The sequence below is a fragment of the Micromys minutus genome (assembly GCF_963924665.1).
Source record: "Micromys minutus genome assembly, chromosome: 29".
NCBI classification, from domain to species: Eukaryota; Metazoa; Chordata; class Mammalia; order Rodentia; family Muridae; genus Micromys; species Micromys minutus.
Window position 1 is genome coordinate 18,101,789 of NC_137964.1, and position 14,366 is coordinate 18,116,154.

Below are 14,366 nucleotides of genomic sequence, written 5' to 3' on the forward strand. Positions count from 1 at the left end.
TGTGAGCACATGTGGGAGTCGAAGGACAACCACTGGGAATCTGTTCTCCTCTTCTGACAAGTATCTGTGATTGAACTCAAAGTATCAGACTTGGTGGCAAGCACCTTTACCCACTGAGCCATCTTGCCTGCCCAAGGTCCTATTTCTTCTTGTCCCAATCAGTCTCTGCAACACTCTTCTCTTGGTTCTGTACATTTTCTGCCCTGCTTTCGTACAATGCTGCTCTCGCCAGTGCAGACAGCCCCGTCCTGCTCCTCCCAGCTCTCCCTTTGCAAGCCATCCCCTGCAAGTTGCCTACTGACGTCTCACAGTCCGGATCACATTTTACCTCTTGTGTCAAACTTTCCTGGGTCCCTATCCATCTCTCCCAAAGTGGAATAAGCTTCGAGGGCCTCTTGAATAAACCTTCTGCACGGCATTTATCTTCTGTTGTCGGCAATCGTGATTTATACATTTCTTTTCTCTTATGAAACTGTGAGTCTTTCTAGGAAGAGATGGTAAAGAGAGAGAAAAAAAAATTCTGAGGCCAGGAATGTGGCTCAGTGAGCAAAGGAGTTACTGTGCAAGGGTGAGGACCTGAGTTCAAATCCCCAGAGTTGGACATGGTGGTGCATTAGGTGATCCCTGATATATGGTAAGAAGGGAAATGGAGGCAAGAGACTCTCCCAAAGCTTGTGGTCCAGCTAAGCTGCCATTCATGACAATGAGCAGTAACCACTGGGATGAAGAAATGGCACAGTGATAAAGAGTGCTTGCTGCTCTTACAGAAGAGCTGGGTTTGGTTACCAGCATCTACATATAGCAGCACATAACCACTTGTAACTGAAGGTACAGGTATTCTATCATCCTCTCTGTCCTCTAGGGACACTCACATGACCACACTGTCACACATAAGCACACACACACAAATATAAAATAAATTCTATTTTTTTAAACAAGAGAGACATTACCTCTAACAAAGTGCAAGGTAAGGGTAAGGACTGATATCGAGGGTGCCGAGGCACTCACCACACATGGATTTTTGCTGTTAATTTTGTGTCTTCAACACCTTGTAGGTCCATGACAGATGTTTGCCTTTCAAATGTCACAGTGAAACTCGTGTTTGTGGGTGATAGAGACATGATTGTCCTTTGGTCTGTTAAAAGTGGAGGAACAGGGTTTCTAAATGGATGTGTTATCTGTGTTAGCATCAAGCACTGGTTATCATCCTCCATCTGTCATCAGAACGGAGGCGTTGCAACTCTATGCAGTTTCCTGGGATTTGTTTTCTTTTCATTGGTAAAGCCAGTGGGATGAAAAATATTTGGAATTAAATAAAGTCACCATCCCTGGGAGGAGGAGATTCTTCCCCAGTGATCTGAGGTGGCATCTTCAACCAGGCATAACAGGTACCCTGGAGGGGATTTTGTCTTCCTACAATTATAGGCTCCTCATTAAATCTTTGGCATCCCCAAACTAAATGTTCCACAACCCTCTGCGGGCACAGGCCACCAGAAAAGTGTATTCATCAATTTTCCATCGCTGTAACAAAAGACCCGAGGCAAACTGACTCATAAAGAGAAAGGTTTATTTTAGCTCAAAAGTTTTAGAGCTTTCCAATCTTGATTGATGGGTCCCATGCTGTGGTTTGAATTAGAAATGTCTCACAGGCTTGTGTTTTAAATGTTTGCTCTTCGGTTGCTGCAGTGCTATTTTAGGAGGTTCTAGAAACTTCAGGGGATGGTGCCTGACAGATATAGGCCACTAGAAGTAGTCTAAGGGTTTTAGCCCATTAGTCTATCTGTGGTTCCTGGCTCACTTTATGTTTCCTGTTGGCCATGAAGTGAACAACCTTAGTCATATGTTCTTGTCTGACGATTGACCCTTGGTTTTTTTTCGAAGATGATTAAGATCCAGTCTAGGGCCAGAAAGAAACTCATATGAGAGAGTGCCTAGCTTGCAATCATAAGGACCTATGTTCCATCCCCAGAGCCTATTCCAGGAAATGTCTGGTGTGGGGGGGTTCATGCTTGTTATCCCAGTTCTGGGGAGATGGAACCAGGAGGATCCCAGGATTCCCTGTTCAAACAGCTTTACTTACTTGGCAAGTTCCAGATTAGTGAGAGACTGTGCCTTTAAAAAATGTGGACAGTACCTAAAAAAAAATGACCTTTGAAGTTATCTTTTGACTCCACAATAATGCAAACATATGTATCTGCGCATATGTGCATGGCACACTCGCACACACACACACACACACACACACACACACCACACACCACCACCACCACTAACAACAGCAACAACAACAACAACAACAACAACAAATTCAGTATGTTTTCTTTCACACACACACACACACACACACACACACACACACACACACACACACCACACACACACCACCACCACCACTAACAACAGCAACAACAACAACAACAACAAATTCAGTATGTTTTCTTTACCAACATATTTAATATACATTAGTTGAGCAGCTGGTCCAACATTTATTCCCAATATGTCAGTTGGACAGATATTGTCCCTCATCTCCTAGAACCTGCAGGCAACTATAAGCCAGTTATTATTGGGCCAGTGAGACAGACACTCAGAGGGCATTATGTGCTTGTTGAGCAAACCTGGCAACCTGAGTTCAATCCCTAGAACCTGTGTAAAGATGGAAGCAAGACCCAGTTCCTGAAAGTGGTCCAGTGAATGTGTGTGCGTTGTATGCACATGTGTGTATGGAGATGCACACTCATGGAAGCCAGGGAAAAATGTCAGGTGCCCTAATTTATTCTTCTCTACTGTTTTCTCTTGATACCTGGTCTCTCAGTGTGTGTGTGTGTGTGTGTGTGTGTGTGTGTGTGTCTGTGTGTGTTTGTGTGTGTGTGTTTGTGTGTGTGTCTGTGTCCAGATAATTTGGAACTGGAGTTAAAGGTGGTTGTATGCTATGCTACTTGGGTGTTGGGAACTGAACTCGGGACCTCTGCAGTAGTAGTGTATGTTTTTACTGTGGTACCATCTCTCAAGCCCCACTCCCTCTATTTCACTGACAAAAATAGACTGCCTGTGATGCTGGTGTTTACTCAGACTTCTGTGTCTAGTTGGTGATAGTTGGTGACAGGGCATGTCTCTCTGTGGCACTTAATGTCATGTCCTGTGAACATGAAGGCTGTCAGTGAAGGCTCTCAGTTCCCTCTAACTTTTCAATGTGCCTTTTTCAAATATACATTCATCTGTTCCATTCATTTTTGCTGCAATATGCTGTCTATCGATCCACCCAAAAGTAAGAATGGGGGTGTGGGACATGGCTCAGGTGGTAAGAGCCTTCACAGTGCAGACTTGAGGACCTGAATTCAGATCCCCAGCACCCACCTGAAATGCCCCGTGTGAGCACACAAACTTCTTACTCCAGCATGGTGGGGAGAAGACAGACTTTCTGGGGCTCATTGGCCACCAGCGTAGCTCCAAGTTCAATGAGAGACTATGTCTCAAGGGAAGTTTGGCCATGGGTATCTTTTATGACTATAGAGGTTATGACTTATTTTCATGGTTTTTTTTTTTTTACTCATTTTGTTTCTTCTGCTTTCTTGTTGTTTGTTATTACTTAGACAATTGTGCCTTTTAAACAGCTTTATTTGGGGCTGGAGAGATGGCTCAGTGGTTAAGAGCACTGACTATACTCTTCCAGTGGAACAGGGTTCAATTCCCAGCACCCATATGGCAACTCAGAGAAAGGGAGATACTAAGTCCTGGACAGCTAAACAAAATGAAGACTATAATAAATGGACCATGAATATATCTCAGGGGAGCAAGAGCTCTTCTAGACATAGAAAAAGCCGGCAGAAATCATGTGTGTGTGTATGTGTGTGTGTGTGTGTGTGTGTGTGTGTGTGTGTGTGTGTGCACATACATGTGTGTATTGTATGCACACTCAAGAAAGCCAGGGGAAAACATAAAGTATCCTTCTTTGTCTTTCTCCACCTCAGACATGGCATCTGTGTGTGTGTGTGTGTGTGTGTGTGTGTGTGTGTGTGTGTGTGTGGTGCCCACAGAGGCAGAAGAGGGCATTGGATCCCTGGAGTTGGAGTTACGAGCTACTTACTGTGGGTGCTGAGAACTCTACTTGGGTTCTCTGTGAGCACAAACTATGCCATTTCTCTGGTCTTAGTTAAACCTTTTCATTTTCATTGTTAAATAATATATGGGAGTTTTCTGTTCAGTTATTACTTTAAATTAGTTTTCATTTGCAATTTGTTGTATCTTCTGAAGAACACAAGTCTGTGTTATTATAAAAATAATTTATTTAACTTTATGTGCATTGCTGGGAGGGTGTCAGATACCTGGGGACTAGAGTTACAGACAGTTCTGAGCTGCCATACGGGAGCTGGGAATTGAACCAGATCCTTTGAAAGAACAGACATTGGTTCACTAAGTGACCTCACCAGTCCAGGAGTCTGTGTTGTCACTAACCTACTGTGTTTTATCTTGGAAATTCTTTGACATCCGAAATCTGTAGATACTCACGTTTTTTATATTTGGAATTCTAAACTTAGCTTTTGAGACATAAAATGAACCTTGAAGTGTGTTCAGAGGGTAGATAGAGACTTGAATCCTGGCACCATTGACTGATGTAGTTAGTCTCTCCTTTGGTTTGTTCTGTAATCTCTTGGCATAGATTCTCTGAGTGCCATCTGCTTCTTATCTCTTGATTCTATTTAATCTCTCAGAACCCACAATGTAAATGAGAATTGCCTTGAACTCTGATTCTCCTGCCTCTGCCTCTAGACTTTTGATTGACACTGTACAGCACCACGCCCCCTTTATGCAGTGATGGGGTTCGCCAGGCAACTGAAACCAAAACCAAGCCAACCAATGAAACACCAAAACCTTTAGAGCAGTTTGGATTGCTCAGGAGTGGAGAAGAAGGGGCAGATTTTTACTAAGAAGAGATAGTTTCATGGTATGGCCTTCGGTTTCTGGGAAGAAGCCTGCATCCCAAGCGTGAAGTCAGCTGAACCTTAAATAAAGCTATTTATTCTTCCCAGGTTGCTCCATTTCTTAATGTCCCTCCAGCAGCAGGGCCAACCCCTCTCCTTCCACTGGGTTGTAAAAGGTAACTGATTAGCTGCCTCCCAGTAACGTTGGGGGTGTTGCCCTTGCTGAGAGTGTAGAAATTTTCTTAGCTCTGACCTAAAACTGTCTGCATTAATTTACTCTTAATTATTTTTACAGATTCTATTCCTGGGGCCATTGCTTAATAAAACTCTAGGGGGTTTCTTCTTTCTTACTCTCTCTCTCTCTCTCTCTCTCTCTCTCTCTCTCTCTCTCTCTCTCTCTCTCTCTCTGTCTCTCTTTGCTTGCAATAAAATCAGCTGTATTAGACCCAGATAGAATCGTCTACTAAGCTGAGGTTCTGAAGTTACCCCCTGAACTCCAATGTGTCTGTGTGTGTCCCCCTTTCTCTTTCAGACAAAGAACCTGTGTATACAACACTCAACTATGGTCAGAAATCAGGTTAAAGGTAAATCATTCCATCAAAAAGAGACAAAGGAAGTCATTCTGTCCATAGAGAGGTAGAGGGTTCTAGCCTGTACCAGAACCTCCTACTCTACCTTAATATGGCTCAGAAGAGTAGGGCCTCCTGGATTTTTGGCTAAACATGACTGTTCTGTCTTTGGAAAAGCAACTCCCTATGACTCAGAGCAGAGGGAAAAAACCTACTAGGTAGCCATAAGCCAGGAAGTGATCCATCAAAGAATAAAAATACTTTGGGGGAATATTCCAGAACAACTGTGTGTAGGAACCAGGCTGAATGGGATGACACGGGGCTTTGTGTGAACCTGAGATGGGGCTGCACATCCACAGAGGTATTTTCTTAGCAAGGTGACCCCGATTCAACCTCTCTCACCATGCTCCTGTGTTGAGCTAACTTAGGGCACAGATTCCCTCCCAGGACTGAGGAGTTTCACATGCATTTAATTCCTGGAGTTTCTCTGGGGTTCCATGGACCCCAAGATAAACAAGCATTTGTATGATGGAGTGGTCTGAATCTCCATTGCTGAGAAGGAAATCACCAAGATGGATAGGACAGACCCAGGGAACGCCAAATGCTAGAGTAGCCAGTTTGTCAGGAGGCCTAGCTAATGAGCTATGTGGCTGGCTCTTCTGATAGGAACCACTGAGCTCAACAGAGGAAATTAAACAACCCAGCAACGTGTCATCCCCCACCCCCGGAGATGAGAGCTCCAAGAGATGGACCGCCTGGATCTGTGTTATTCCATCCCGAGTCTCATTTTGCAAGCTCTGCTGTTTCTAAAAATGACACCATGCTCCTCAACTACAGGCAAAGCATGAGGAGGAGGATAAACGTAACTGGAGCATCAGGCTGCGGGATGTACTTGACCCAGGCAGCGTGCAGCGTTTGAGTCCTGATTAGTAAATCAGGAGAGACAGAAGCACGGTGGTGCTGGAGATGCCTTTTAAGCATGGAAGAGCTGTCACCCGCATTATAACCACGGTGGGAAATAAGTGATACCTTTGATCATGTGAACGGATAGCAGATGGGGTAAATGGAGATGGGGGAGGGACGGTTTCACGTGTGAATTCAGTTACCTTTTCTCTCCTGGGTTTCCACTTAAAGTTCTGGGAAAGCAAAAGGAAACAAGATAGGCAGTTGCCCTGGAGAGGGAGAAAATGGGACTGTGCAGAGTCATAGAAAACAGCAAAGGAGAGGCATTGGGCATCAGAGTAGAGGTCTAGGAACACTGCCAGGGCTTAAGGGTATGGGAGCAGTCAGATAGGCAGAGAGTTTGTGTGTGTGGAGGGACAGTGTTTATAGGGACTGAACAGGGAAGAGATAAGGGGTTGGAAGAAATAGGTGGGACTCAGCCTAGATGTTGTGTTGGGTTGATCTTCATACTATAACCTGCATCTAACAGACAGAACCATGGGGAGGAAGGATTTATTTGGGCTCCTGGTTTTTATCAGTCCATCAACTAGAGCGTGTGCAGGGTGTCCACAGCCCCTCTCATCACAGCAGATTGGAAGTGGAAAGAGAGAATGCAAGGAGGAGGCAAGATAAGATATGGATCCCAGAAACCCCAGTAATATACTTCCTCTAAGCTCCATCTCCCACCTTTCACCACCTCCCCATAGGGCTACTGTACCATCGAGGAACAAATCCAAGTATTAAGTCAGAGCCTTTATTCTAATTGTATTTCTGTTGGTGTAATTAAAAACAAAAAGAAACAAAACAAAAACTAAACCAACCTGAAGGTAGAAGGAATTCATTTTAACTCACAATTTCAGGTCACTGACCATCATTGTGGGAAGGTCAAGAGCATCTAGTCACATCATATCCACAGTCAAGAACACAGAGAAATAAATGCACGCAACCTACTACTCGGCTCATGCTCTTTCATTTTATACAGTTCAGGACGCCACCATAGGGAATGGTGCTGCCCACAGTGGACTTTGTCTACCTGAGTCAATTAATTAAGAGAGTCAAGGCAATCCCCCAACAGACATGCCCACAGGCTAATATTATCTGGACAATGTCTCATTGAGGTCTCTTCCCAAGTGTTTCTAGGTTATGTCAAATTGACAATTAAAACTAATCCTCAAACTACTAAAAATCCTCCTGCAGCCACGCCTTCCTCAGCTCTAAGCATGACTGTGAGGGGGATTTTAGGTAGGTTACTCTGATAGAAATATTCATCCTAAATTCCAGCAATCATTTCTCTCTGCTTTCTGGCTGAGGGTGCAGTTGATCATCTGTCGCCTGATTCTCCCACCATGCCTTCCTGATCATGATGGCATATACCAGCAAGGTGTGATTGAAATAAACCCTTTATCCTTAGGTTGCCTTTTGCTAGGTATTTCAACACAGCAGCAAAGTGACTAACCCATCAGGAAAAGGCTAACAGACTGAGGGAAAACAGCCCAGGAACTAGAGGTGTAAGAGGGTCCTGAGGAGCAAGGAGAAGAAACTGATAAGGAAGGAGACTCTGATGGTTAGAGCTGGAAGTATTGGAATACAGCATTTGTGGCATTGCGGGGAAGGACAGCAAAAGCCAGGGGAGTTTGGAGATAATTGTACTCCAGGACCCAGTATTCCTAATAAGGTAGCTCTGAGTATTCCTCAGGGTGAGTCAGAGACTCTGAGGCTCTGACAGGAAGGAAGCATCAAAGCGATGATGTTTCATGAGGTGAGACACTTCAATCAGTGCAAACCTATCTCCCAAAGTAAAGAGCAGTGTATTAGTCACATAGCTCCCCAGAGGAAGGTGGGCAAGGAGGAGTGTGTGTGTGTGTGTTTGTGTGTGTGTGTGTGTGAGAGAGAGAGAGAGAAAGAGAGAGAGAGAGAGAGAGAGAGAGAGAGAGAGAGAGAGAGAGAGAGAGAAATGAAAGAAAGAGAAGAAGATAAAGAGGTGGAGAGATAAAGAAAAAGAGGAAGAGGAATAAAGATAGATTGAGGGACACATGAAAAGAAAGAGATGAGAAATAGAAAGACAGATGGGGGAAAAGACAGAGGGATATAAAAAGATGAGAGATAGAGAGAAAGGGCAGGAGTAGAGGATAGAGAGATGGAGAAAAGAGGCAGGAAGATAGAGAGATAGGTGAGAGATGGAGAGACGGGTGGAGAGAAAGAGAGGTAAGGAGAGAGCAAGAGATTAGAGACAGAAATAAAGAAAAGGGGGAGGGAGAAAGGTAGAGACAGAGGTGGAAAGAAAAAGGGGAGATGAAGAGAGAGAAGTGGACAGGTTTATTCCTTTTTTTCCTCCTTTTTGACTTTCTAAGATGGGGTCTCACTATGTAGCTCTGGCTGGACTTGAATTTACTATGTAGCCCAGAGTGACCTTGAACTTGCAGCAGTCCTCCTGCCTCTGCCTTTAAAGTGCTGGAATTGCAGGTGTGTGCCAGCACACTCAGCTTGATTTAGTTCCTTTCTTCTGGTTAAATTGCCATCTTAACTATGTTTAAATGCACATCCTCATGTTGTGAAGCAAGGCCACTAGTTGCCTCTAGAACATTTTCTGACTCATGATAAGAAACTCAAAATCCATCAGATTTGTATTTTTCCCCCATTGCTCCTGTGGTTCTCTCTGGAGAACGCAGGCAGTTCCATCTCTAAGTCTCCATCCATGAAGTAACTGTTTGAGCATCTTTGGTGTCAAATGAACCCAGTCCATTTGGTTGTGAAGGGAGGAGGGATGACGCTGGTTACCCAGAGTTGATGGTCACATCTTGGGACCAAAGACTGGAAGGACAGCATCAATGAGAGCTAACTGCTTCAGAAGCCCAAATCACAAAGTCCTTCATTGGTACTGTTGGGTGATAATTTCAAACATGTCCACAATGTTCTTTGATCAAGTCACCCCATTACCTTCTCTTATTTTACTCTCATTCCCACTGATCCCTTTCTTTCCAAAAAAAAAAAAAAAAAAAAAAAAAAAATCCATCTCTTATTTTTGTTTATTTTGCTTTATTTTTTGTGACCCAGTCAGTTTTAGTGTGCATGAATAATTATACTCATTTAATTAAGTAATGTTAATTAGTTAATGAGCTATTGTGTGTTGTTAATTAATTGGTTATTAATAGGGCCATAAGAAACATAACAGTGTCTACACCACTGAAGGAGGTGTCTCTCCCAGGAACCTTTGACTGTCTGTAGATCCCCAGGGAGGAGCAGGGTCTTGGGAGCCCCTCCCATGCAGGGAACCACAGATGCTATGAGTTCATGACCAGAATGGTCATTTCCTGTTCAGAAGAGGACAGAATTTCATGTCCTCTTGTACAACTCCTGTATATATTCAGTCTCTTAGATTCTTTCTGTGCTCTGTTTAAATTTTTTAGTTTCTTTTCTCCATAGGACCAACTTCAATGAGAATCTATTTTATCCAATAGACCTTTCTTTTTCTTTTTCTTTTTTTTTTCTTAATAGAAATCTAGTATTTAATTTTTCTAACTCCTCCTTTAGGTCTTGAGCATTGATTAAAATTGACCCTGACTTAAGATTCTCCAATGATTTGAGTGCAATGTCTCCCATAAGTCTCTGGCATTTGAATATTTGATCTCTGGTTGGTAGCTATTTTGGGGGAGGCTCGGGAGATATGGCGTTCCTAGAAGCAGTAAGTCACTGGGGGCAGGCTTTGAGATTTCAACAGGTTCATGCCATTTCCAGCCCTCTCTGCTTTCTGTTTTGTTTTTGTTTGTTTGTTTGTTCCAAATGTGAGCTCTCTCCAACTGCTCCTCCAACTACCTTCCACCTGCTACCTCTGATGTGCCATCATGAACTTTAATCCTCTACACCCACCAGCCTAAAATACACTCCTGTTTTTATTGCTTTGGTCATGAAGTTTTACTACAGTAATAAAAGAAATTTACAAATGCAGATCCTGTCCCTACCACCCATCAACGAATAATAATGACAGTCTCCCACAGACTCACCTTCAAGCCAACTTGATCTAGATAATTCCTCACTGAGACCCCTCCCAGGTGATTCTAGGTTGTATCGGGTTGACAGTTAAAACTATCCAGCCCACCATGCATCAGGAAAACAAGAGATTGGGAGTAGGGATATAGCTTTGCAAGGTACATAACTGGCTTTGTAGTTTGGGAGGCTGACAAGGCAGGAATCGTGTGGTTATGCATGCTTTATTTTATGAAGAAAGGGCAAGCTCTGTCTCTAGCTGCCTGACTCACAGTACAGTCTAACTTGGATTCATCTCTCAGGGAAAGGAGCTGCAGCAGTGGTTCTCAACCTAAGGGTCAAATGACCCTTTCGCAGGGGTCACCTAAGACCATGGGAAAACACAGAGATTTGCTCTGTGATTCATAACAGCAGCAAAGTTACAGTTATGAAGTGGCAACAGAAAAAATAATTTTATAGTCAGGGGTGACCTCAACCTGAGGAACTGTATGTATTAAAGTGTCACAGCATTAGGAAGGCTGAGAACCACTGCTCAGAACTGACGTGTGTGTGTGTGTGTGTGTGTGTGTGTGTGTGTGTGTGTGTGTGTGTGTGCATATATATATATGTATATATATATATATATACATATATATATATATATATATATATATATATATATATATATATATATATGTGCGTGTGTGTATATATGGTATTTAGTCGATTGCCTTACAGCATACAGACTAGTTAGTTCAACAATGGCTGTCTTCATCCTGAAAAGGCCAGAAACATGGCAGCTGCTCAGTCCATGACCCCGGATGCTCTTCAGTAGTCTGAATTGAATGGTAAAGGCTTGAGTAATTCCTGGAGAGCCACTTTAGAAGGCCGAAGAAGCTGACATTACTGAAAGATGGCTGCAGCAACAGTATCCCAGCATCAATTCTCCCACTACCTAGAAGTGAACGAAGGCAGGCAAGAGACTCTTCTCCATATCTGAGCTGCCGTGGAAGGTGAAGCCCACTCTGGGGAAAAGTCTGCCAAGCAGAATGTCTCTTAGTTGATTCCAAATCCGACCAAGTCAACACCCAAGACTGAGCACAAATACCATCCTGGGGCACAACCAGGCTCCAGTGCTCAGGGGCAGAGATGGCAGTGAGTGGAGAGAGCTCTAGTTCTCCTTCTCACCCACAAAAACTAGAGGCTGTTAAAGTGACAGACCAGCACTGGGGAGGTGGCTCAGGTGGTAGAGTGCTTACCAGGCATGCACAAGGCCCAGGGTCCCATTCCCAGCACCACAGAAACTGGGTGTGGCAGTGCACACCTCTGATTGGATGGAGACAGGAAGATCAAACGTTCAAGGTCAATGCTACCCAACCTGGGTGACCTGAGACTCTGTATCAAAAAATAAAATCAAACAGGACCAGAGAGGTTAGTTGTTCGGGTTGGCCGAGCATGAGCTGCATAAGCTCTCATTTCCCATCTCTACTATGGTGAGTAATGGGCTGAGAGGGAGCAGCTGCCAGACTCTCAAGCTAAGGATGCCAGAGGGAGTCCTGAGAGACCTGCTCACATGCCATCTTTCCTCGGATCAACACCCGGTCAATGAGATGACCCCCGCCAATAGCTCATGAGCCCACTGATGGCCATTCTTCTCCCTCCTGCATTTCCAGGCAGTGGATTGTCAAGGCCATAGCAAAAACAAGTCTGTGTAATCCATGAATCCCTGAGCAGTCTCCTCAGGAGGCAGGGATGTATATCGTAGCAAAACTTTATTTTCTTTTGAAAATTGCCGGTGTGATTCATAGGGCCTGACACAGCCCAAGCTGTTCAGCATAAAGAAACAGACACATCTTTGCCTCCCTCCTTATTCCTCCCTCCCTCCCCAGCATGTCCCTCCCACTCCCTCCCTTTATCTCATTTCCTTTCTTAGGTCCTTCAGGCTTCCTTCTATGTACTGTGCCTCACAGAGACAAAATGAGTTAGATCATTGTACCCCTTTGGGAATGCATGTGTGTGTGTGTGTGTGTGTGTGTGTGTGTGTACACATGTGCAAATAGATGCTCAGCTATCATTTCTCAAGTTATATCTATCTTGTTTCATTTTCATATTTAATTTTTAAATTTTTATTATGTGAGTAGATATTTTGTCTATGTGTATGTGTGTGTACCACATGTGTACCTGGCACTCGTGGAGGCCCAAGAGGGTGCCAGAGTCCCTGAAACTGGAGTTACAGACAGTTCCGAACTGCCATGGGGGTCCTGAGGATCAAACCTGGCTCTCCATTAAGAGCAGCCAGTGCTGTCATCTACGGAGCCATCTCTCCCCGTCCCTTTATTTCTACTTTTGTGTGCAGGGTATGCTTGGATATGTGCACATTATCCAGGGATGTATGGGTTCATGTGTGCATAGGTGCACATGTGTGTGCATACCTATGGAGGCCTGAGATCAATGTGAGGAATCATCCTCCATCCCTCTTCCACCTTATTTACTCAGACAGTGCCTCTCGGTTAAACCCAGAGCTTGTCAATATGGCTACTGTCTCTAGCCAGCTTGTTCTGGGGACTCTATCTTTGCCCTCTAAGCCTACAATTATAGATGGATTTGTAGCCCTAGTGTGCATTTAAATAGATTCTAGGGATCCAAACTCCACTCCTCATGCTTGTACTGTAAGATCTCCCCAGATCTTACCTTGTGTTTGTTTTTGTTTTAACATGGTTTCTTACCAGCTGGAACTCTCCAACTAGGTAGTTTGAATAGCTACAGAACCCCAGGAATCAGCCTGTCTCTGCCTCTGGAGTTACACTGGGGTTACAAACATGTACCCCCCACACAAATTTTTTTTCTAGATGGGTTCTGGAGATTGAAGTTGGGTCCTCATGCTTGCATAGCAAAGACTATCAACTGGGCCATCTTCCCCACTGCAAGTTGGTTTTCCAATAAACCTCTCAAGACATTAAACTATGGGGATGTTTCGAATTCCAACCCTAAGATCACCGAAGCAGGGAGGTGATACAGGTAGATGTATGCACAATAGTGTTTTCCCTCCTTTTGGGATGATCAGCTTGGGTGAAGTAGGTTGGATTCTTTTAATGCTTTACTGCTTTGGTTTGTTTCACAATGCTTAGTGAAGAAAACACTAAGTGTGTGTGGGGGGGTGGGGGCTGGAACATAGAATAGTTGGAAGAGTGCCTCCTAGCATGCACCAAACTCTTGTTGCACCCCAAACAACATATAATCTGGCCATAGTGGTACACATCTGTAATCAGATCTCTGGGAATAGAGACAGGAGGAGGATCAGAAGGGCAAAGTTATCCTCAGCTACACAATGAGTTCAAGGTTAGCCTAGGATACCAGATGCCTTGTCTTGAATACAGAATGAAAGGGAAAGATGGAGAGCCAACAGGGAGTGATGGATCCTTGCCTTGGCAAAATCTAGTGAGAAATTGGCTAAAATCCTGTGCTCAGTCACATGTTGTATGCTTTTTCTTTTCTTTTATTTTTCTTAATGATTTATTTTATAAGTATTTGTTAGTGTGCCTGAGTGTATGTGCAGAAACTAAGAGATAACATAAGATCCACCTTGAATTGGATTTTTGGAGCTGCTCCGTATGGTGCTGGGAACCAACCTGGGGTCCTCAGCAAGTGCAGTGCCCTTAATCTCTGAGCCATCTCTCCAGCCCCTACTTTGCCATCTCACTTCCTCTTGACAGCTTTCCTCTTCTCCATTCCCCAGGTGTAAGGAACTGAAATACTCCAAGGAGTTGCCCCAGATATCCATCATCTTCATCTTCGTGAATGAGGCCCTGTCTGTGATACTGCGGTCAGTCCACAGTGCCGTCAATCACACACCCACACACCTGCTGAAGGAGATCATCCTGGTGGACGACAACAGTGATGAAGGTATGGGGGAGGACAGCCTGCCTGCAGGACTCAAGAAATGCCGCTTCTGTTCCTAAAGGAACCATGCAGG

General features: G+C 44.1%; 1 protein-coding gene across 2 annotated transcripts in view; it reads left to right on the plus strand.

Annotated features, from left to right (window-relative positions):
• GALNT17 (polypeptide N-acetylgalactosaminyltransferase 17) overlaps positions 1-14,366 on the plus strand; it is a 420,712-nt gene that overhangs the window by 178,317 nt on the left and 228,029 nt on the right. For both annotated transcript variants that reach the window (XM_080940615.1, XM_080940616.1), the window contains one exon: positions 14,130-14,296. In XM_080940615.1, coding sequence (XP_080796741.1) covers positions 14,130-14,296 — 167 coding nt within the window. The remainder of the gene's footprint in view (positions 1-14,129; positions 14,297-14,366) is intronic.